This window comes from Physeter macrocephalus, chromosome 8 (genome assembly GCF_002837175.3).
Source record: "Physeter macrocephalus isolate SW-GA chromosome 8, ASM283717v5, whole genome shotgun sequence".
In the NCBI taxonomy this organism is placed as follows: Eukaryota; Metazoa; Chordata; class Mammalia; order Artiodactyla; family Physeteridae; genus Physeter; species Physeter macrocephalus.
This window is the reverse complement of record NC_041221.1, coordinates 75,845,257-75,869,845: the sequence shown is the minus strand read 5'-3', so window position 1 is coordinate 75,869,845 and position 24,589 is coordinate 75,845,257. Positions and strand designations below refer to the sequence as shown.

Genomic DNA, 24,589 nt, shown 5'->3' with positions numbered 1-24,589 from the left:
TCCAACAGGGACATATTTTCTTGTGTTTAGCATCTTTCCTCTAAAAGTTCAGTATAGGAAAATGTTTTATTAATCATTCTAGATGTTTTATTAGTCATCTAGTTTTATTAATGTCTAGTTGGCTTCTAGACAATTGAGGTTTATTGTGTTTGGCTTCTTCAGGGAGTGAAAAGCACCGTGACATTCTCAAGGAGGATCCATGTCTCCTCACTGACAACATCCTTCCCATCTGTAAACCACTGTCCAATCTAAGGATTTCAAACTTTAGCATAATCTGTATATCTTAGTTTTTTTTTTAATTAATTAATTATTTGTTTGTCTTTGGCTGCATTGGGTCTTTGTTGCTGCGCGCGGCTTTCTCTAGTTGCGTCGAGCGGGAGCTATTCTTCGTTGCGGTGCACGGGCTTCTCGTTGTGGTGGCTTCTCTTGTTGCGGAGCTCAGGCTCTAGGCGCGGGTTTCAGTAGTTGTGGCTCGTGGGCTCCCGAGCGCAGGCTCAGTAGTTGTGGCGCACGGGCTTAGTTGCTCTGCGGCATGTGGGATCTTCCCAGACCAGGGCTCGAACCCGTGTCCCCTGCATTGGCAGGCAGATTCTTAACCACTGCGCCACCAGGGAAGCCCCATATCTTAGGTTTTTAACTATAATCTCACAGTTGTTGGATATAGCCAAGAAGTTCAGTGCTTCATTTTCCATTGCATGTTCTCTCCAAATCCTTCAGGAACACACACAGAGCTTCCCCGGATATTTGGACTGCAGACACTGAAGTGGGCAGAGATGTGACTCTCAATATTCGGTGTTTAATCATAGCTGGGGAAATAGTGCTTCGTTCCATAGTTAAGAAACTATGTCTGAACTACATTTTTAAAAGCAGCTTGATTAGAACATTATTTTGCTTGTGAATTGATGTACCCATTTCTAGTGCGTACAGCGTGCCAGAATGAAAGAATGGTCTGGTAAGATGTTTAATCAACTATGGTTAAAGGGTAAAAATGAATTTTAAAAAAACATGTAATTTTAGTCAGTTGATTCCAGCTTCTCATTTGTCACATCCTTATCAGACCTGTCAATGTGAAGCAAAGAAAACCAAACAAGTCACTTTTTCTCCTCCTCTTGTTAATTCTCTACATATGTGCCAGGGGTCCAAACCTGGCCTTCCAGGGGATGGAAAAGCAGGGGCCCTAGCTAATCAGGTAAGTAGAGGAGACAGGGTAGGTCAGTGGTTAGGAGCGCAACTCTAGTGGGATAAAACCCACCTTGGGTTCTGGCTTCACCCACTGAGACTTTCAGTCTTTCTGGGTTGCTGCAGGGATTAAATGAGACAGGCATGTGTAGTGTTTAGCACACAATGAGACAAAAATAAATGCTAGGCATTCTCGTCATTCTTATTAGCTCCAAAACCATCCCCGTGGACAAATGGGTCCCTGTCCAGTAGCCTTGAGGACAACTTATATTAGCATTGTGTGCAGAAGGGACAATGGCACTGGACTGGCCAGTGGGAATTGCCCAGTCTGTGCTGGGGAGACAGATGCCCAGCAGTGCCCTCTGTTTGCCAGTCTGTCAAGCACAACAGTGGCATCACATTGTTGCAGACAGACCGGCCTCCAGATTACACTTGGCCATGCTCATCTGAGTCATAACCTTCAGGGCCATGCAGCTGCTCAAAAGGCTCCACACTGTGTTCACTCTTTCTTTTCCAATATCTTGTTTTTTGTTTTTTTACTTAAAAAAGCACTTTATTGAGGTATGATTGATGTACAAAAAGCTGTACATTTTTAATATATACAACTTGATGAGTTTGGGAGTAAGTATATATCCATGAAACCATCACTGCAATCTAGGCCATGGACATATCCATCACTTCCAAGTTTCCTCCCGCCCTCTTTATTTATTATTATAATTTTGTGATATGAACACTTAACGTAAGACCTACCCTCCTGGCAAAATTTCAAGAACACAATACATTATTGTTACCTATGGGCACTATGCTGTACAGTAGAATCTCTAAGCCTTAATCGTCTTGAATTTTGGCTGATTCTTCATGGCAGCCAGAGGAGGGCACTGTTGCTTCACCCAAATTCTGCACTGTGGCCCTGCATCTTTGTCCTGCACTAGTGTCCCATTCCTGGCTTTGTCCGGGATGATAGTTTCTTTTCTTGTGTAACCAGCAAGGGGTGAAAAAAACCCAACCTTTTGTCTGTAGCAGGAATATATATACCAAAAATATTGAGACACTTTTTAAAGTTTTAACTTGTTTAAGTTATGTAACATTGTATATGGCATTTTAAAAATACACAAGTGAGACAGAGAAAAGGCATGCTGATGAAACTGATCAAGGATCTGCCTGGAACACCACCACCATCAGAAAAATCAGAGTGTAACTTGCTGTTCCTGCTCATCGGGGGCATCACAAGTGACCCAGAAAAGGTGCAGAAGAAATTGATGCACAGTTTTGGGAACCCCTGGGATGTTTCCTCACACTGTGGCAAAACTTGGTGCCTCTCGAAAACAGAAGCCTTTGTGAAAAGCAAGGAGACGCAATGTTGACTCTCTCACCTCCTGCCTATGAGGTTTTCCCTTTTCCTTTCCTGGCTGGTGCCATTCTGATCCACTTTACCATTTTTAACAGGCCAGGTTTTAATGAGGCAATAACGGCTTTATTTATAATCCTTGGGTGAAAAATGGCAATTGAAGACCACCATTTCACAACCTAGGCACTCTGCATTCTTCTGGTTCTCTTCTAGACTAACCGTCTAATAAGGGTGACAGAAATTGAGCTCCTTTTCTGCCTGTGCTTTTCTTCTTTTCCCCCTCATTCCTCTCAAGTTTCCCTATATGACTTCTTTCTGTGGTTTCAGAGTTGGGAGGAGACACATTCAAAATGCAAATATGAGTACACTGATGGCAAGCCAAGCCTACACGGTGTACAATCACAGTGGAAGGCTGGAAAAACCCTAATGGAACTGGGGAATACCCCAGCCTTAAGTATTAATCCGATGCCTGTAAATAAATATTTGCTGGATGAATGACAGGTTGAATGAATGAATGAACCAATGAATGAAACCACAACTTCTCAGATAATTGTGGGTATGAAAATGGATTTAGTACTATGTGAATATACATAATTTTTTAAAGTTATCATTTCCTCCTGATAGTTCAATATTTCCAAATATCCTCAGATAAAGAAATAGCAAGTCTTCCAACTTTATTTGGGATTTTATAGCAACTGCTGTCAAGAATGACTTACGTATAGCTAAGGGAAACTTGAGACCATAAAATGCACGTGACTTCATATCCTTGCTCAGGTTGTATTTTCAAAATCACAAGGAGAAACAGTTACGAGAACTTAAAGACAATACCCTCACCAGCATGTCTCTCCTTTTTCATTCTTCCTTCATTCTTGTAACATTGACTTGCAGCTTCCTGATTTCAGACTCCTGTCTGAGTGAAGTGTGTGCTCACAGAGTGCCATAAAATCCTCTGAATATTCATTCATTCAGAGGTACGAGCTCTTGGGCCACAAAGGTCCCTTCTTCTGGTCCCTTCTTCATGCCCAGACATGCTCAGACTTGGCATCTTGCCCTGGAAGCAAAGCCTATAGGCCAAACAAAACCTTCATTTTCACTGCTCGGAACAACGGTCAATTCTTCAATGTAATTACGGAGAAGAAACTAAGAGTTTAGATCCAGGGGCTTGGTGCACTCAAAAATTATGGAAAAGAGAAGGAAAATGGTTCAGATGCCCCTGGGCTGTGAAAGGCCACACCCCGCAGAGACCTGGTATGATTCTGACAGATATGAGTAAGCTTTTACCCAATGCCGTCTACCAGATCTTCAGGGCAGGAAAAAGCAGGGACCTGTATTTCACGTCTGCTCTGTTTTGGCCTGCTGCCTTCCAAATACAGCTAGCTGCTTTTAAAAAATGTGCTTTCCTAAATACTTTTCCCTTTCAGCAGCTTAGTTTTTAAGGTAATGGAGAATAAAGAATTGTTTCTCCAGCATCAACTGAAGAACGATGGTCCCAGGACCAAAAGAAGACAGTGTCTGTAAGAGGTGGAAGGGAGCAAAGGTGATTGCCATGAATTTGAGCTTTCAGTGCACAAGCTAGGTTTGAGAGAAGCAGAGCCTCAGATAAACACTCCAAAAGAGTATGTAAATTCATTCAAGACCAGAAGTGTCCTTTAATCCAGTGCTATTGCGCAGATTGTGGAAACAGCAACTTTAATAAGGATTCAAGTCACTTTTGTTTAGGAGAGTTCCTAGGAAATAGCTATGGGGTTGCAGGAATATCATTCTCCTTAGACAGTCTACCACAATCATAAAAGGAGCCATTATATAGCACTTACCACTAGCTGGGCTCTGTTCTACGTGCTTTACATATGCTTGTTAAGGAGCCAAACAACCCTCTGAGCCAGGCACTGTTATTAGCTCATATTGCAACCTAGGAAGCTAAGGCACCCAGATATTATAATACTTGCCCTCCAAACACCTTGCTAGTGAATGTCAAAGCAGGAATTCCAGCTTGGTTCTAGAGTCTCTGTCCTTAACCACTTAACTGCTAAAAATAAAATACTATGTGGATACAGAAAGACTAGAATTTATTTATTTATTTGTTTTTTAAAGGAACATTTATTTATTTATTTTTTGGCCGCGTTGGGTCTTCGTTGCTGCGTGAGGTCTTTTTCTAGTTGTGGCGAGCGGGGGCTACCCTTCGTTGTGTTGCGCAGGCTTCTCATTGCGGTGGCTTCTCTTGTTGCGAAGCACGGGCTCTAGGTATGCGGGCTTCAGTAGCTGTGGCACGTGGGCTCCAGTAGTTGTGGCACGTGGGCTCAGTAGTTGTGGCTCATGGGCTCTAGAATGCAGGCTCAGTAGTTGTAGTACACAGGCTTAGTTGCTCCATGGCATGTGGACCTTCCCGGGCCAGGGATCGAACCCTTGTCCCCTGCGTTGGCAGGAGGATTCTTAACCACTGCGCCACCAGCAAAGTCCCAGAAAGACTAGAATTTAAATGCTAGGTGTCATTATCTCTAAGTGGTAGGTTTATGGTTAATTTTTTCTTTTACTTTTCTGTTTTTTTCCAGCCTTCTACCATGCAGTGCTTTTGTGATCACAGAGAAAATAATAAATGCAGTTTTAAAAGCCTGACCCTAAAATATATAACCACCCACAGGCTGTGAAGGGCCCTGCAATAGAAATAGCAGAAGCATCCTAAATGGTTTGATTTACTAAGGACTGGACCTTAGCGAGGAATACCAAGGAAAAATGCCTCAAATGTGTCCCTCTGCAGTCCTGTAAGCAGCCAATAAACTATCTACCACTTGCAATGTCACTTGGGGGTGTGGAAAGTGACAGAATCTCAAAGGAAGAATGAATTCCCCAGCTCTAACCCCGAATAAAGGAGCTCAGCCCCATGGTGGTGCTCAGCACTGAAAGGACACAAATACACGGTCACAGAAAACTTTCCATTAAACATCATTATACAAAAGTCCCCTGTATTCCTATATATCAGCAAGGAGCAGTTGGAATTGGAAATTTAAAAGTCACACTATAATCCAACTTAATTCACAAAATACACGTAAAGTGGTAGCACATATAATGGATTTAGGAAGCAGCTAAAATTTTAAAATATAACCATGCCAATTTGGATCCAATTCTAAGAATACTCTCAAAGTTTATCATGATGTGTTTAACACAAATACAGTTAAAAAGACATAAATGCAGCAGGTGGTAAACCAAAATTTAGACAACTACCAGTTTAGACCTCTTGTTTGTCCCCAGAGAGACAAATAACTGACTTAGACAATGCTGGTGACTTCTTGTATTGATTACCTTACTTTTTTCTTATCCTTGTCTTTTTAATAAATAGCCAGAGGTTAAAAAAAAAAAAAAAAATCTCCCTCTTTTTGAAAGAGGATTGCTGGCAGGAACTGAGGCCTCATTTCCCTATGTTTGTATCTCGGTGTTAGGGTGAAGGGTCAAAGCGGGCATTGCACCGAGCGCCTCAGAAACTCCTTGGAGAATGAAGGACTTCTTGCCTGGCCCCTGGGGGTGCTGGCAGCAGACAGCTCTCTGCCCTCCTCAGAACTGCCTCTGAGGAACACGACCGTGGCCATGGCCCCCTTCCTGGCCAGCCTGCATTCAGCAACTGGTAATGCAGCAGCCCTCTAAAGCCTGGCCTTCTCGCCTTACCTGAGGACAACTCCGCAGGGTCATTTCCGCTCTTGAGCTCCACCTGGGGTCGGCCAAGGCCTTGACTGAGAGCGCACCCCAGCTCAACTTCTTCCCCTGCCCATTCAGCTTCCCTCCCTTTCCTACCACAGGTGTGGCGCCCAAGATGTAAGCACGCATGCGCGCGTGTGCGCCACGGCGGGCTGGGGGGCGGGGTGGAAGGTGAGGCGTGTCGTCCCTGGCTGGGAATCCACTTCCAGCACGAACTTGACACTAGGGGAGGAAGAGCACAAGTCTTTGTCAGGCTGTTAGGCTCTCGGCCACACTGACTACAGGCCACAGTCTTGAGGCCCATTTCGCAAATCACAGGAGGAAGGAAAGCTGTGCTATCTTCGTCACGCATTCAGGAAGAGGAGCAAAGAACAAACAAGACACTTTTGGAAGACTGGCATGGAATGTGTCTGAAATGCGGGTGGGGCTTCGGGGTGCGGGGAACCACGGGAGGCAGGATGGCAGCTGCTTAGCCACTGTTTGGTCTAATCCCCTGAGCTGTCCTGTCCCTGGTACTATGGTCACACAGTGTTAATTAAATCATTCTCATTAATTCAGCCAGAGTGTAAATTAGGATGGAATGAAGATAAATTACGTTTGAAGGCAGCTAATACATTTAACCCCATGCTGCTTATTTTTCAGCCTAACAAAATAACATCGTTAAGGGAGATAACAAGGCCAAAGCCTTGGGCATAGCTTTTTAATAGCATTAAAAACAAGACCTTGGTTTGGTGTCACAAGGCAGAGGCGCAGACCAGCTCCCAGGGGCCCAGGGGACCGGCCTAACATCTTGAGGGAGGTGGTGGCCATTGTACAACAGGGATGTCTGTAGTATTTCCCAAGATGTTTATGACTCATATCTACAATGTCTATCGTCATCCATTTTGATCACAAGTCTATCTAGAGTTCTTCCTGTACAGATACAAGACTTGCTCACCTTTTCTTCCTGTAAGTGAAGTGATAAGAATTACCTTTAGGATTGGCTGAGAGACGCCGGAGGAATAACAGTTTTAGTTGCTGTGATTGTAATATGCTAACTTGCAAATCACTTTCAGCTGTGGAATAAACATTAGAAACTGCCCGTAGGCCTGACAACTTTTCATACATCGGTTCAAGCAAACCAGCGTACGGTTTGCAGCAGGTCATTTGTCTTCCAGTTTTCATAACCCATATAATAAGTAATTTCTTTTCCCTTCGTCCATGTTGCTTATCTCCCTAAGGCAGATGAAGCAAATGTATGTGGTCACTGAATACTTTCAAGATTTTCCAGGCCACAACTTTTTTTTCCTTCTCTTTTCTTGAAGCTTAGAAAGGTGGCAACGTTAGGTACAACAGACACAGGAAATTAGCATCGGTGGATGATGACACAATGGCCAGACGAGTTCACTCTTTTCTCAGCCCTGCCTGCTTAGCAAAGCTATTTGGAAAGACATGTAAACTTTGTTCTCTTCACCCCGCCCCTCGGTTAAGGACACTGCAGTTTCCGGGTGGTAAAGATGCAACCAAAATAGATGGCCTGTTCCTAGCTCAGTGGCTTTCTGTGGCAAAATCCCCAGCCAACCAGCTGAACTGAGGACATGTTTTATTCCTAGGCAGGGTCATCTAGGTACAGTTCCTAGTAGATTTGTTAGGTAATTTAAGTAAGAAGGAAATACTCCTTAATGAGAAAAAAATGTTAATCTCTTAATTTAAACAGAACACCCCACCCCACCCCAAGTCCCACTCCCACTCCCCGAGGAAGAGATTAACATTTGGTCTTCAGAACCAACCTGCTTGTTTTTGACCCACAACCCAGACAGACAAAGCACTTGGAGGAGGTGCCTTTGGGGGCTGCACTGATCACCTTCCCCCCACTCCTTGTCGCAGGCTACAGAAGCATGTTTTTTGAAAGACATATGTGCAATAGCTTCACGTTTCCCTCTCCCGGCTTTTCAGCACCTATCTCTGACGTCTACGGTGTTTCTATCCGTCTGGTCTTCGCTGATTTTATCCACATCTTTAGGAACCGGGTCGGCTCGCGGCGCTCCCCGTCTTTACCTCGCAGCAGGCAGACCCCTGCACGTGGGTCTGACCGGGAATTGATCTGGCCTCTCCGGCTTTGTGAAGCAGTCTCGAGCCGAGACTCTGCATAATACGTTAAAATATGAAGCAGATTTGTAAAGGCTCGTGGTGAGGCTGACGAGTTAATGCTAACAAAGGACTTCAGAGGGCACTGTCTTTCTTTGTTTGCAAGGAGCGAAATTTCTCAGCGCGAATACCAGAAGGGACCGCGTGTAAAGGAAAGTGGGATTAAAGGACCGACAGAGCCTTGGTTTCGGCAGTCTCTGGGCTCTGGGCGCGCCAGGCAGAGCCTCTTCGTCTGTTAAACCATTTCTGCATCTAATATTTAAAAGAAAGCTGGGAGGTGGAGTGGGGAGAGAAAACTCCGTCGTGGGTCCCCACTCCAGCTATAGGGCTGGGCCACTGCAAGTAGCTGTGTGCCCTCTAGCTGGACAATTCACATCTCCCTGGGCCTCAGTTTCCTAACCTGTAAAACGAGGGAGCTGGATCGGTAATCTCTACAGTTCATTAATATACTTTATTCCAAATACCCAATAAAAAGAAAAACAGGCATTTCAGCTCCCAGTGGAAAGACGAGCCCTTGGTACAAAGATCAAAAGTGGGCTTCATAAATAGTGATCGCCGTTCGAGATTAGTTTTCTAATCGCCTTCCCTTCTCGTGGCACAAGGGCGCTTCAAACGTGTGTGTGCTGAACCATTTCTTTGCTGAACTCCTAACTAACACGACCCGGTGATAAAAGACAGGAAAGGGCCCAGTCTGAGAGGGCGATTGAGGCTTTATCGCTACGAAGAGGCGGCGGCGGGGTAGCTCCTAGGAGCGGGTCGCTTTGAATAAAGCGGCGGCGGCGATTGGCTGCAAAGCACGTGGTGCACGCCTCGCCGGAGAGCGCCGGGCTGCTGCTGCCCCGGGCGGCGTGGGGCAGAGTACAGCCGCGGGTGCAGCACCCGCGGGGGGTGGGGAGGGAGGACTGGGGGGCGGGAAGCGCCTGGGGCTCGAGTCTTTCTGGTCCACTGTCACCGAGAAACCCTACGGCCCGGCTTTGCCCAACCTGCGGTGTCCCCGGAGTGTCCAAAATTGTGTCCAAACCTCGCCACTGTCCTCTTTCCAGATATCCCACACAGCGCGCGGGCTGCGGGCGCCCACGGCGCGTGCCGCGGACACCCGGCTCGCCCCCTCGTCGCCCTGTCCTGAGCATCAGGCGGGCTCCCGCAGCTCGGAGCGCACAGCGAGGGGCTGCACTCCCCGGCCGAGGATCCCTCAGCACCTGGCTGGGCTAGAGACGCAGACACTCCGACGCAGGAAAACTTGTTTTATTCGCGATCCCCGAGGGTTGCAGCTGCTCTTGGCTGAGATTCCGCGTGCGCTTTGTCTCTCTCCACTCGCCACAGCCCCCTCCCCCGCTTCCTCTCACGACTAACTCCCCCGACACACTCTCCTCCGACTCTTGTCCTCCTTCCCTTCCTCCTCCTCCTCCTTCTCTGCTGGCCGCATTCACGCGCTTCCTCCCTCCCTCCCCTGGTGTCACTTTTTGCCTACGCGCCCTCTCCCCTCCCCTCCCCTCCCCTCCCCGCCGCTCCGCTTATAGCCGGGCGCTGGGCGGCCGGGCGCAGAGTGCTCGGGAAGCCGGAGAGGAGGCGGCACGGCGGTGGCGCTGCAGAGACCAAGTCGAGACGCCAGGCGGCCGCCGGCGCGCAAGGCGCTTTCCAACTCCCTCCCGCGAGGGTACAGCCCGCCTCCTTCGGCGGCGCCTGCAGCCGCGGGCTCGCTCTCGCCTCCAGAGCTCACTCCGGGAGCTGCTCCGCGGGTGGCGGGCGCGGAGTCCGCGACGTGGGGATCGTGAGGCCGCGGCGATCCGCCCGCGGTAACCAGCCCGCGAGCCAGAGTTCCATGCGCGCTCCTTTCGCCCGGGCAGTCGCTGTTGCTTCCTGGGGCTGAGACGTCCGCTCCGTCCCCTCCCTACCCGGTGACCGAGGCAAGAACCCAGCCGGTCGTGTACTGTGGCCGGTCGCCACTGTTGTAAGTCTCTCCTACCGCCGCGGACCTGTTGCGGGCGCCGCGGGTTTCAGGGGCTACCTGGCCTGCGGGGTGTGATCGCGAGGGGTGTGTGTGCGCCCCGGAGCCTGGAGCTCCGACTTAGGCGGCGGTGGGGAGCTGTTCTCGGGGCGGAGACCTGGTGTCCACCGCTGCCCTCCCACAGCAAGAAGAGCCGGGCATTGCTGGAGGGGGCTCCTCTCGGTGGCGCGCCGCCCAGGCGAGCTGCTGGAGAGCTAGGAGCTGAGCCGGGATACGATCAATCCCCCCCGCACCCCCCTCCCCCCCAGCGGAAAGAGCATTGTCGAGCGCGCGGGATTGTTGGTCCACGTTGCACCCTACCCGGCACGGTGAGCAATAGGGCCACGCGCAGACACCCCTAGTGAGGGCACGTTCACTGCGGCCAGACGTCTGTAGGGAATGAATGAAAACTGGTTTCTGAAAAATTAGTTTCTTCTCATGGAAGTATTTAGTCTTAACATGCTTAGTTTCGAAGGATAGGAATTGGTGGGCAGGGTGGAGATGAACCGTTGAACTTGGCGAGTGTGTGGTGTCGCCCTCACAGGCCTGGCCAGAGTGTTAAAGAGCGTTACAGGTGTTATAGAGGACTGTATAGTAAAATACTTTTCTTGTTAACAATCTCTTTATAATGTTCCGTTGTTATCAATAATATGAATGTCCGAGAAAATCTGCCTGGTTTCTCCTTTGATTGCATTGAGATAAGGTTTAAAACCCAAAGAAATGTGACACGCCGCTAAGTATTGGAGGCCCAGAGCCTGGTTAAAGAGCATTAAGTGAACTGAAGTTACTGTAGCTAGAATCCCTTTTGATGTTCACTGGTAATAGCAGCCCTTTTCCCCTTCTTTGTAGAGGCAGGTTAAGTATATGTGTGCGTTTTTTTGGCCACTTAACTTGGCATGCAAATATTGTTTCTCTGGGGGCTTAAAAAAATGCCAGAAGGATGATTCATTTCACGTTGAAGGTGTGTTTAGTGGCTGTAAACGTGGTTTTTGCTGGTGTTCTCACATTTGCATAATTTTAAACTAGAAGGCAAGTCGTTTCCCTTGGGTCTTCAAGTTTACCTTTTATTTTAATCAAATATTGCTGCAAGATTGTTGGATTTTGACTGACAGACACACTTCTCCATCTGGGTGGCATCCAAGATGACAGGCTAGGCTCTTTCTGCTGGCTTCATGAACCTACCTGGGAAATACAGGAGCATAAACACAGGATGCAAAGAGATGCAGATCCTATATGCCAATGTCTTCTAAACTGTTTTGTTAAGTGTAAGCCTGGCTGTGAGTGTTGTTTTACACTGCTTAGGGAAACACCTTCCGGGCCGGTGGGTGTAATTCCAGCTCAATCTGCAGGCACTTTGGTGCTTATGTACCTTGTGCAGCCTCATTCTTCCGTCAGAGCTGCATTCACTCTTAGCCGGAAAGAAGGCAACTTACTTACTTACTTACTTACTTATTTATTTATTTATTTATTTATTTATTTATTTATGGCTGCGTTGGGTCTTCACTGCTGTGCGCAGGCTTTCTCTGGTTGCTGCGAGCGGGGGCTACTCCTCGTTGCGCTGCGCGGGCTTCTCATTGCGGCGGCTTCTCGTTGCAGAGCACGGGCTCTAGGCATGTGGGCTTCAGTAGTTGTGGCACACGGGCTCAGTAGTTGTGGCTCATGGGCTCTAGAGCGCAGGCTCAGTAGTTGTGGCGCACAGGCTTAGTTGCTCTGTAGCATGTGGGATCTTCCCGGACCAGGGCTCGAACCCGTGTTCCCTGCATTGGCAGGCGGATTCTTAACCACTGCACCACCACGGAAACCCTTTTTTTTTTTTTTTAAATTGAAGTATAGTTGGTTTACAATGTTGTTAGTTTCAGGTGTACAGCAAAGTGATTCATTATATATATATTATACATATATACTTTTTTAGATTCTTTTCCATTATAGGTTATTACAAGACATTGAGTATATTTCCCTGTGCTATACAGTAGATCCTTGTTGGTTATCTATTTTATATATAGTAGTGTGTATATTTCAATCCCAAACTCCTAATTCGTCCCTCCTACCCCTTTCCCCTTTGGTAACCATACGTTTGTTTTCTTTGTCTGTGAGTCTATTTCTGTTTTGTAAATAAGTTCATTTGTATCTTTTTTTAGGTTCCACATATAAGCAATATCATATGATATTTGTCTTTCCCTGTCTGACTTACTTTGTATGATAATCTCTAGGTCCATCCTCAGGAAGCAGCTTTTGAGGTTGCTTTGGAAGCATTAGCTTAAAAAAAAAAAAACAGAGCTACTCATTTGCAATTCTTGCACCTTTCTGTATAAGGCATGGGAATATTTATACCATCTTTTGAGGTTTAGGCTTAAAATCTTCCTCAAAGAATTTCAGCTTGAATGTACTAATGCCAGTGATCACTACAGCAGTAGAACAGCAGGGATGCTAATACTGTTTTAACACATTGGAGAACCTAGTGTATTCACATAGGGTCCTGTCACTTGCTCTTAGGAGCATTGGGCATTGGGTAAAATGGACTAGACCATAGAGGCTTAGCTTGAGGGTGGTGGTGATGCTTGCCTTCTCACCATTTGTCAAAGCCCAAGTCACTGTGGAGACTGATGGGTGCTTCGTAAAGGCTTCTTAACACCAGAGCCCTAGGACTCTGTTGTTTATTTTCTTCCACTAAGTCAGTTTACTCACAGTGAAAAGTTACATGCCCAAAATGAAAGAAAACAAGTTGCAACTCCTAATAGTATGAGGCCTGTGTGTCAAAGGCAAGTTAGGTACCTGCCTCTGTTGTTTTCTGTGCCTGCCTTGCCTCCGCTGGTCAGGTTGAAGGAAACAAGCAGGCCTTGGGTTTCAGCTCTGCCATAAGGACTGGCTGTTCCATGTTTGGAACAGATACTGTAACCACGCAGTTTACCCTCCTGGTATAAACAGTTTCCCTAGGAATCCTTTGACAGGCGGGTTCTTGAAGCCATTATTTCTTTGAAGTAACAGAAGGGTAGGGTGAAAAAAGAAAAAGATGGTTCAATTTTTGAAGGTAGGTGATAGGCATGTCCTGTATCTTTAGCCTACAGTTGGATTACTGAGGAAAGCCAAAGAGAGCATTCGGTTCTGCTATAATTTCCATTTAGATACTGAGGAAAACACTCTAGTCAGCAAATAAATTCTAGAGTGGCCCTAAATTAACAATGGCAGGCAACACACATACACACACACGTGTGTGTATTTTGATTTAGATAAAGCGACATTTGCATTTTGGACTCCCTAGATGCAGGTGCCAGCGTTTGCAGGTACACAAAAATGGTCCTGGTGATGCCCTGTTTAATCAAGAGAGATAGATGGATACATCCTTTGTTCTTGCAACTGGTTTTCTAAGATTTGATTTAAAGCAGGGAGAACAGAACAACAGAACTCCTGACTTTGCTACTCAAAATATTCTTCTCTTTCTGTGCCCAAATTGCCACTTGAGAAGCTGTCCGGAGCAGGAAACGGGAGTGGTGACTGTGGCCAGAATGTATCCTGTTTCCACGATAGCTTGCTGATCAGTATATGGTTGTGTTTATGTTGGGGCTCTTTCAGGACGCTGTAGTGGTAGAGGTGTCTGGTTACAAATTATTTGTAATGATAAATAAAGGTTTGGTCATTTTAGAAGTTGGCCTAAGCCTGTGGTTTTAATGTTACATTTCCCATTTACTGCACTTACACTTTGGTAAGACACTGGGTCTTACCAAAGGAATTCTTAATGGAATTAATTAGTAGGTATTTGTTTTACACATGGCTTTATGTTGCTTGCATAGGGCATTAAAGCCTGTGCCCATCCCGGCGTTACGAGAGCTGGAGGCCTGGCATTTCAAGTGGCCAGCGGTGAATCAGCTGGACTAGGGCCAGGGAGCTGTGAGAATGAGACCTTGCTCCTCTTGGCTTTTGCTGACTTACATTCTCAAGGACTTCAATATCCTGCAGGTTGGCAATCAGGTTTTCCAAGATGAACCTGCTCTTAAGCAGTGATTGTTTTTTTTTTTTTTTTAAACAGTGTATAGTTTAAATAGCTCAACAGTATTATAATAAGTGTCTTTCCTTATAGGTAGGTAGCCGTCTCTGACTTTGTATAGGCCTGGCTGTCCATTATTCAGAACAGTAGGCGGCAGGGCCAAAAGTGTTCTGTTTCCTCTGTCCAAAACAACTGCTGGTTTGGTTCGGCCGTTCTGAGCACTGGGAGCATCAGGTTCAATAGTTGTGTTTTGTTTTTCAGGAGTGGAAACAAAATGTCCGTCAGCGTGCACGAGAACCGCAAGTCCAGGGCCAGCAGTGGCTCCATTAACATCTATCTGTTCCACAAGTCCTCCTACGCGGACAGTGTCCTCACTCACCTGAACCTGTTACGCCAGCAGCGTCTCTTCACCGACGTCCTTCTCCATGCCGGAAATAGGACCTTCCCGTGTCACCGGGCGGTGCTGGCCGCGTGCAGCCGCTACTTCGAAGCCATGTTCAGCGGCGGCCTGAAGGAGAGCCAGGACAGCGAAGTCAACTTCGACAACTCCATCCACCCGGAAGTCTTGGAGCTGCTCCTCGACTACGCTTACTCCTCCCGGGTCATCATCAATGAAGAAAACGCGGAATCACTCCTGGAAGCTGGTGACATGCTGGAGTTTCAAGACATCCGGGATGCCTGCGCCGAGTTCCTAGAGAAGAACCTGCACCCCACCAACTGCCTGGGCATGCTGCTGCTGTCTGACGCGCACCAGTGCACCAAGCTGTACGAGCTCTCCTGGAGGATGTGTCTCAGCAATTTCCAGACCATCAGGAAGAACGAAGATTTCCTCCAGCTGCCCCAGGACATGGTAGTGCAGCTCTTGTCCAGTGAAGAGCTGGAGACGGAAGACGAAAGACTTGTGTACGAGTCTGCAATTAACTGGATCAGCTACGACCTGAAGAAGCGCTACTGCTATCTCCCGGAGCTGTTGCAGACGGTGAGGCTGGCTCTGCTACCGGCCATCTATCTCATGGAGAATGTGGCCATGGAGGAGCTCATCACCAAGCAGAGGAAGAGCAAGGAGATCGTGGAAGAGGCCATCAGGTGCAAGCTGAAAATCCTGCAGAACGACGGCGTGGTGACCAGCCTCTGTGCCCGGCCCCGGAAAACTGGCCATGCCCTCTTCCTCTTGGGAGGACAGACTTTCATGTGTGACAAGCTGTATCTGGTCGACCAGAAGGCCAAAGAGATCATTCCCAAGGCCGACATCCCCAGCCCAAGAAAAGAATTCAGTGCCTGTGCAATTGGCTGCAAAGTATACATTACTGGGGGGCGAGGGTCTGAGAATGGAGTCTCGAAAGATGTCTGGGTTTATGATACCCTGCATGAGGAGTGGTCCAAGGCGGCCCCCATGCTGGTGGCCAGGTTTGGCCATGGCTCTGCTGAACTGAAGCACTGCCTGTACGTGGTCGGGGGGCACACTGCCGCCACTGGCTGCCTCCCGGCCTCCCCCTCAGTCTCTCTAAAGCAAGTAGAACATTATGACCCCACAACCAACAAATGGACCATGGTGGCCCCTCTCCGAGAAGGGGTCAGCAATGCCGCCGTGGTGAGTGCCAAGCTCAAGCTGTTTGCTTTCGGAGGTACCAGCGTCAGTCATGACAAGCTCCCCAAGGTTCAGTGTTACGATCAGTGTGAAAACAGGTGGACGGTCCCGGCCACCTGTCCCCAGCCCTGGCGTTACACGGCGGCAGCTGTGCTGGGTAACCAGATTTTTATTATGGGGGGAGATACCGAGTTCTCCGCCTGCTCTGCTTATAAATTCAATAGCGAGACTTATCAGTGGACCAAGGTGGGAGACGTGACAGCAAAGCGCATGAGCTGCCACGCTGTGGCCTCCGGAAACAAACTCTACGTGGTTGGAGGGTACTTTGGCATTCAGCGATGCAAAACTCTGGACTGCTACGATCCAACGTTGGATGCGTGGAACAGCATAACCACGGTCCCGTACTCGCTTATCCCTACTGCGTTTGTCAGTACCTGGAAACATCTGCCCTCTTAAACACAGTGCATCCTAAAGAGAGTGAGCATAAGGTAAGAGTCCGTTTAGCTGTAAGTATCTGTATAGTTGAGCTAGCTGTGTAAGCCCATACGTGAGTGAAACAGGCTCCATATAGCCCATCCTATAGAGGTTCTACGTGAACTACAAATAAAAGCACTTGTACCCTGGAACTTAAACACTTGTGTTGACCACAGCTGCAACCCCCCAAACATAAGCCAGTGGTTCTCAGCCTTTATTGGGCCTCAGAGTCTCCCAAAGAGCTTTTCGAAACCTGCCCACTCCAGAGGCTGGGTTTCATTAGGTCTGGGTGGGACCCAGGCATTAGCATTTTTAGGAAGTTCTTCAGTGATTCTAATTACGGCCAGGTTGGGAACCTCGTCTCCTGAGCCCTCCCTGTGTGCCGGCAGCTGGGCTGTGTGTTTCCCATGGATCATTTCATTTGGTCCTTAAAACAACCCTGTGGGATATTATTATGAGAGCACTTCCTAGATGAAAACACCTGATGTACACAGGGGTTAAGTAAGTTGCCCAAGGTCATAGGGCTTGGCAGGCAGAAGGGTTGGTCAAGACATCAACCCAGGCAGTCTGGCTCCAGAGCGTAAGCACTTGAGCTCACGCTGAATGGCTACTTAATAAACTTCACATTGTTATCACCCCAGGAAATAATTGTAGATTTTTAAATTTAACTTCCTCAAACCCTTTTTAGAATGAAGTGGGGTTTAAAAAATTGAATGCTGAAAATTATTCCCATTGTATTCTGTCCAGAATTCTTCATTAGCTTATTTTAAAGGTTCTTCCTTCTCCCCCCGCCCCTCCGCCCTCAAAATAGCCCCCTTTAGGGCATTTATTAACTTTTGAGAAGTCTAGGTCTGTCCTTGTAAAAGGTTGCACCTGCATTGTATAAGCTTGTCTGATGTGTGGACACACTGAGCCATCTAAACTGCCCTTCCTGCAGCTTTTCAGAGTTAATCAGTCAAGCTGACCCCATTGTCAGGGCGAACAAAAGTTGTGTTTCTGTGTCATATATCTGGGTACATAATGGTTGTCTTGTGTACTTAAGAGTATATAATACTCTTGGCTCAAATAATTAATAGGCCTACACAGTTCAGGGTTCAGGAAGCTAATGGCCGCTTTGCTGCTGTTAAGGCATTCTCAGGATTGGCCCCGGAATCACTTAAGCTATCTAAGTGTAGCACAGAACCCACGGAATGGGTTGATTTGTTTTGGTGACTAATGGGCTCATTACTGATAATAAGAGAATAAAATTTAAAAATCTGCTTTGGAGGAACTGCTGGGAAAATGAACTCATTCCTTGGAAAGGTTTGGTTCTGTGTTCCCTCGTATGTTTCACACTTTTGAAGGGGACCTTCTAGCAACGAGGGGTTTGGACTCATTTGTCTTTTCTTTCCTCATCTCTTACAGCTCATTTAGAAACACCAGTAAAACTGGCCTCCCTTTCACATGTAATCGTTCTGTTTCTTTCATTGCTTCAGTTATCTCCTCCAGCCTATTACAGTTAGTACAGTTCTTAGTAATGTAATGTTTTCCTGGACTGAGACTCCTTCAAAGGAGCAGGAACTGTCAGAACCGTCCTCTGGGGAGCGAATGGGGCTAACAGTGTCCCACACCAAACTGGTTTTTGCAGCCTTGCTGGCATCTCAATAATCCTGAATAAACAAATGCTCTGAAAGGGGTTATTTCATTTGCGATATGAATGCTTTACTCAACTCTAAAGAAGGTTTAAAGAACCTTCTAGGCAAAAGCATCAATTAACAGTGCACTAAATTGGGTGTTAGTCCAAAACTGACTATATTTGCATCGGAGAGCCTTAAAAATTGCCAGTGATGGTGGCGGTACATCCAAATGGTAACTGGCTGGCATCCTATATGTCATATAGGTAGAAAAGAGAGAGACCAAATGTACTTTCTGTTTCTAGCTGTGGAGTCTGGACCTCTCTGCCCTTCAGCGATCTCCTTTGTCAAATGAGTGATTCGAATTGTGCTTTCCTTAAGATCTGTCCCAGTTCAGACTTGGGTGAATTGATAAATGAGGAAAAAGAAAAGAAAGGCGTGAAAATACCTAGCCAGTGCCTGGTACATATTAAGTGTTCAATACTCATATTAGTTTTCTTTCCTCCCTTCAATTTAGACCTTAGCTCGCAGTGGAATTAGCTTTGTGTGTCATGCGAAAATGAGGTTTCTTTGACTATTATCAGCTTGTTATCTTTATACTTCATTTTTGGTACCTCCTTTCTCAGTCCAGAGTGAGTATGTTGGCAAACACTCGAATTCACCCTCTCCTGGGTATTTGAACCTAATCACACATGTCCGGTCCCTGGGAAATGGAACAAATAAAGTGTTCGGTTATATTCGAAACAACATCCCCTCTGCCCTTGGTGCTCTTAGCCAGAGAGTCAAGCACAGACTAAGGAAATTCGACAGGGCCAGGTTTGCCCTTTTAAAGGGTGGCGTGGGGCTGATCAAAGCCACTGTTGGAGTTTCCGACGGAGAGAATGTTGGTTTAAATTTCTAAAGTTTACTACACACAAGATAGTGTTAAAACACTTAAACCGGATGGAGTGACTTAAAAGAGGTGCTGTGTAGGTATCAGTCCTAAGCTGCAAACGCTTCCGGGACCTGGCTTTGCCCTCCACATGTAGGCGCTACCTGAATTAATACAGTGTTAACAAAAAGTTTCCTTAGGTCTAAAAGTTTATCCACCAAGGAGATTTTAACTCTCTCCAGCTGCTCCCAGCTGCTGGGAGGGACAAAGAGGAAATGACGTTTGATTTCTCTCCATTTTCATGGATTTTGGTTTGCTTTGTTCCCGGCCCCCCTTTTTAGTGGTGTTTTTGTTTTGGGGTTTTTTGTTTTTCTGTTTGAGTATGCAACATCTTGACATTTCATATCACAAGACACATTCTTTAGGCCTAATGTTGATGTATAGGTTTCAAGGAGGTGAGGGTGGGCGATGACACCCGTAGTCTAAGGAATGCCTTGAAAGCTTGAATCACTGTTATGAAACTGCCAAAAGAAAGAACTAATGAAATGAATCAGACTTCCGAACACACAAGAGCAAGAAGTAGTCAGTGCAAGTGATGAGCGTCCCTCCTGAATTCCCTCTGTCTGTACTTCGAGTTTCAGCACTGGGGCTGCAGACTCTTATGCTAGGGCTGGAAATGGGCTCCAAGAACAGACAGGGTGAGCATTTGAAAGACAAAAGCCCTCTGCAAACTCTCCTGTAAAATTACACTTAACTAAATGGGAAGGATGGGTGGTGTGGGGAAACACCAGCTCCCATGAAACGTGCAGGCTTCGTGGTTATGGCACCTTGAATTTATATTCACGTCTGACGGCGGTTAATTCTGTAGATAATAACACTGCATACCACAGCCGGAGTCTCCTAAGTGTGGACTGATGAACTTGGAGAATAAACTCCAGCCTTGGGCTGGTGAGGCCTGGCATGCTGTCATGTGAAAGAAAGCGAGACTGATTTCTGCCGTAATGAATAGCAGAGATGCATTTAAATAAGAGGATTAATATGTCTGCCTTCTATATGGTGAATAAATTTAATTTGGAATCCTTTATGGTAAATGGGCCCGAAGCTGGGGGGAGGGGATTGGCAAAGGAATCTCTTGTGACCCTCTGGTGATCACTTTACCGTGGCTCTGTTTAACTGTGGAGAGGAATTATGAATGTCTGAAGCAGAAGAAGGCAACTCGTAACAGCACCTAGATGTATAGGTTTGAATTTTAAACGTATATATGTTTAGGAAAGAAGCGAAGATCTTTCTTCGGATACCACGGTTTTTGTTGGGCCATCTGCATGCATGAATGGGCACCTACCGAATGTGTAATTAGGACCTTTGGAAGCCATATTGACCTACTCTGTCCCAAGTTTAATTTTTTTTTTTTCAGATTTTGAGGCTAACAAAAAATTTTCCTTTTCCTCTATTTTAGCTGACTCCATCCCTCAATGAGACAAGATGGGATTTCTACTTTGGAGAGGCCAAGTTGAATGAAGAGAAGGAAAAGAAAAAGGAAAAGAAGTTGCTACAGTCCAATCCACCACACCTTGTAAATGCTTCTAACTGGACTTGAAGGAAGGGGGGAGGGGGAGGGGGGGTGGGATTTTTTCAGTGCAAGAGGCACATGGTTTAAATATGAATGAACGAACCTGTGATCTAGTCCTTGTCTTGTAATTGTGGATTAATGTCAGCATTAATCAGCCCCTCAAAGGGAGAGAAAAGCCGGCCCTTTTCCCTTGCTGTACCATATTCAGCATTTGATTTCCATGGGTTCCACCATTTATGTGTAAAATTTGAAATGGTTGTCACCTCTCTCTGAGGAGCAAGCTTGAAGCCTCCACACCAGCTGCTGTTGGAGATTGAAAGCCCAACTGGGGGGCCTGGAGGGACGCTTGCCGGGCTGGCTGCAGAGTGAGGACCACTGGACTCCACGATGATCTCCGAGGGGCTGTGCTCCCCAGGAACGTTTCTGAACAATGGGGACGTTGTTGGTAGCTGTTTCGTAGATGTTCTTTTCTATTTATAAGTGACTTTAAACTTTCCCTTGGCTGGTAAGAAATTTGTTGTAGATTTAGCTATTTATTGTTTGAGGCCTGCATGCTGAAACAATGCTTACAGTTGTCTTCACGTGTATGGACGCGTGTGAATGGTTGTACGTTTTGCACAATTTTGTGGCTGTTATGATGTGCTCTGCTGCACAAAAGTGAAAACTTTGGAGTTACAATTAGGAATATAACTGGAGGGTGGGTTGGGAAGGGTGGGGGGGTGGGATTTTGTAAATGTCAAGACAGGGAAGGATTACAAGACAGAAACTTAAGCTACATCCTAGAGGTAGAGAAAGCATGAAGGTCATTTTTCTCAGACTCATCAACTTTGACTGGGGTTTTGTGGGCTGTGGTCCTGCCAATGGCTCCTGGGGCAAGGGAAGGCTTCTTTCTTCCCTTCTCCTTCCTGTCCGATTCACTCGCTTCAATCTCAGCTACTGAAATTTGAAAAGGACCAAATCGCTGGGCAGTTGTGTTTTTTTTGTTGTTTTTTTTTTTTTTCTCCTCTGTGTAATATCCTGAAATCCTGGAAAATGCTATGGACTAGTTCTGTATATAGGGCACAGGTAAAGGCATTGTCCAAAGTTTATTTATTTATCTATTTATTACCCTATGAGAATGCTTGGCCATAACCACAGTTAACAGGAGAAAACGAAACACTCACGCATGGAAATTAATTCACTCACCGGATTTACTTGACCTGGATGGGTCCTTCTCTCTTCCTGCTGTAGGGTTTAGCAAGTGCTCAAAGTTCTCCAATGCAATATTCACATGGGTACAATGTATACTTTAGTGCTCCCTCTTAGGTAAGTCTCTAAAAGAACTCTTTGGTGCACAAAAGTGACACATGATGGCCCCCAAACACCAAAGAATTGTAAGCAGTGGCCCTTGCTGAGATGCTTTCTGGGAGAGTTGGGAATCAGTTGTGAATACGTTCTTTGCTAGTTCAAGTGCTTGTTTCCTAAACACGTGCCGTGATAGTTATTAGTGGTAGCCTCATAGGTGCTTCCTCACAGGTGTCCGGGGAAGCTCAGAATTTGCAATTTCGCACTGCTTTCATTGCTGTTTCTCTCATTACTGTATTTTAGAAAATAGGGTTTAAGACCAATAACCCTTGACATCGTGTGTTTGCATTGTCTAATGACAGATGAATCCTTCACATTTCTCTCCACCTGAATATATTAGACTAATTGTACGTGTTTGTTCGTGCCGTGAATAAGTGGGCTATAGTTGGACCAAAATAAACGAACAGTTGGAATCAAAGGGTCTCAATACTTTGCGGTAGTCAGCCCCTCGCTTCTAGATGTGTTCTAATCCAGCGGTCCCCACCCTTTTCGGCACCAGGGACCGGTTTCGTGGAAGACAGTTTTTCCACGGACCTGGGTGGGAGGCGTGGGGAGCGGTTCAGGAGGTAATGCGAGCAATGGGGAGCGGCAGGTGAAGCTTCGCTCGCTTGCCCTCTGCTCACCTCCTTTTGTGCGGCCCGGTTCCTAATGGGCCTAGGACCGATACCAGTCCACGGCCCGGGGGTTGGGGACCCCTGTTCTAAACAATGCAAATGTCTGATTGTACCCTGGCAGGATATTGTAGCAGTTACAGCTCTGTAGTTTATGATGCAAATCTGCCAACATGTGGGTGTCACTGCGTGGCTTTTGAAAGCAGGGTGAAGTTTTTGCAGCTGTTTCAAAGTTGTGGTCTGTCCTTGAATTCTCTATTAATTGCTGTGTGTGAGCCAGAGGGAGCTGTGGTCAGGGTGGGCCCCCAGCCTGCAGGGAACTTTCTGGACTCCCCGCTCTTTGAATTGATGGAGGCATTTGGGCTCACTACTTGACCATTCTCACCCTGTGAAACGTCCTACACTTTGAAGCAAATACAATTCACAGCACAGTGCACACAAAAACCTTGGCATAAGACAGAGAAGGTTCTTCTTATTCTGTGGACTGGTTGCTGTGGAAACGGATAACAAAGGGCAGCCTTCCACTTCTGGTATAATTGTGTAGCCCCCTTTTCTCTGGGCTTGACACCTGTCTGAATAAGAATGATTAGAGCTGAATAATATCCCTCTCTTGACTATTGAATATGTGGTTCACATACAAAACTGTATAAGTTGAAGAAGTAAAGTGTCCGTGTTCATATGTACTTGTTTGCTACTACATTTTTGAGGTTTTGTAAAACTGTTATTTTTTTTTCACAATGTGAAACTGAAGGTCAAATAAATTATTAGAGATTTTCTCTTCATCGTGTGTATGGGTCTTTATTTGAATACAACATAATTTTAGGCATTGAAAACTTGTGCTTTTTCTAGCTTAATCCAAAAGAGGATCATTTCAAATTTTTTTGGATGTCTTCTATTTCACCATTTAGTTACGTCCATTTATGAAAGCAATTTTGCACGTTAAATAATTTAAAATTTTGACCTTTTAGAATATTTAAAATATTTAGAATATTTAATACCTCAGTTAGGGTTATTGATAGCTTAGAATATAAAGTCATGTACTATGCAATGATGAGACAGCATACTTAGTATATAGATGGAATTTAGTTTCTATACTCATCATGTGGGATATATTTTGATAGGAAAGCTGTGAGAGAAGGGGCTGTAGTTCAATCCTCTTTTCATCTGACATGACCTTAGAATCATTTAAAGTGAGTGGAAATATGTGCATATTATTTCTCTGAAATGGCACAGAAAACCACAAGTTTAATCCCTCTGGTATACTTAGCTTCTTCCAAGTTGAAAGCCGCCATGCCAGCTGGCTCATTGTAAAGCCAGAGGAAGCCTGCTCCCACCTCATGACGGCTTCGTGTCACAACGAGATGCTCCTTTATCATTTAGGGTGGACGCCTTGTTGTTTTAACGGGCAGAGCAACATTTTGCGTAATCTTTTTTGGAGAGAACATAAATACTACCTAATTAGAAATCTAGGAGCTCTCACAAGTAGGCAGAATGCAATTACCACCCTTGGACATTGACCAAGATGCCAGAGCAGATGCCTCAGGTTTTACAGAAGCAACATTCAGTTCTGTGCTGGGTGAGGCTGGTCTAGAGCCAAGCTTTGAGAATAAATGACTCTGACAAGGGTCCTCAGACACCTTGGTGCACGGTGCTGATGACCCATGGAAACCCTGTTGATGACACCATATATGACACCACTCGGAAGGGTTGAGAATAATTCACGTAGAGATGATTGGGAACCGACTTTTCATTCTCGGGAGTTTTTTTTCTTTATCATCTCCGTTGGGATGTATAAACAGATTAAAAGAAGATATTTCAAATTCCTAATTTTCAGTTGTTTTGAAATTTCAGTTCATTCAGAGATTCATATCACCCCAAGCAGCAGCTGTATTAGTTTGGATCGCCTTCAGCTGCACGTAATAGAAATCTGGCCATGGTGGTTTAACCACAGTGGTGAAACACTTTGGAGGCTGGCAGTCCACAGCTGGGACAGTATCCCTACAAGGCCATCAGGGGTCTGGGGCTCTTCTTTCTGCCTTGGCATCCTGGGCATGGGCCGTTAGTCCTCACGCTTACAGGATGGCAGCTATACCTCATGGCATTCCATGTGCTTTCGAGGCAGCAAAGATGGGGACAAAGGGGAAGAAGTATGTGTCAGATGAAACTTCCTTTTTCTTGGGACAATAATAGTTTTCCCAAAAGGCCCGC

The 24,589-nt window shown here is 46.1% G+C and overlaps 1 protein-coding gene across 1 annotated transcript; it reads left to right on the top strand.

The window, feature by feature from the left end:
• Positions 1 to 9,856: 9,856 nt before the first annotated feature.
• ENC1 (ectodermal-neural cortex 1) lies at positions 9,857 to 20,380 on the top strand. The gene is made up of 3 exons (XM_007130706.4): positions 9,857 to 10,292; positions 14,572 to 16,386; positions 20,313 to 20,380. Exon 2 carries the CDS (start codon positions 14,585 to 14,587, stop codon positions 16,352 to 16,354), a length of 1,770 nt encoding a protein of 589 aa, XP_007130768.1. The 5' UTR covers positions 9,857 to 10,292; positions 14,572 to 14,584; the 3' UTR covers positions 16,355 to 16,386; positions 20,313 to 20,380.
• The last annotated feature ends 4,209 nt before the right edge of the window (positions 20,381 to 24,589 follow it).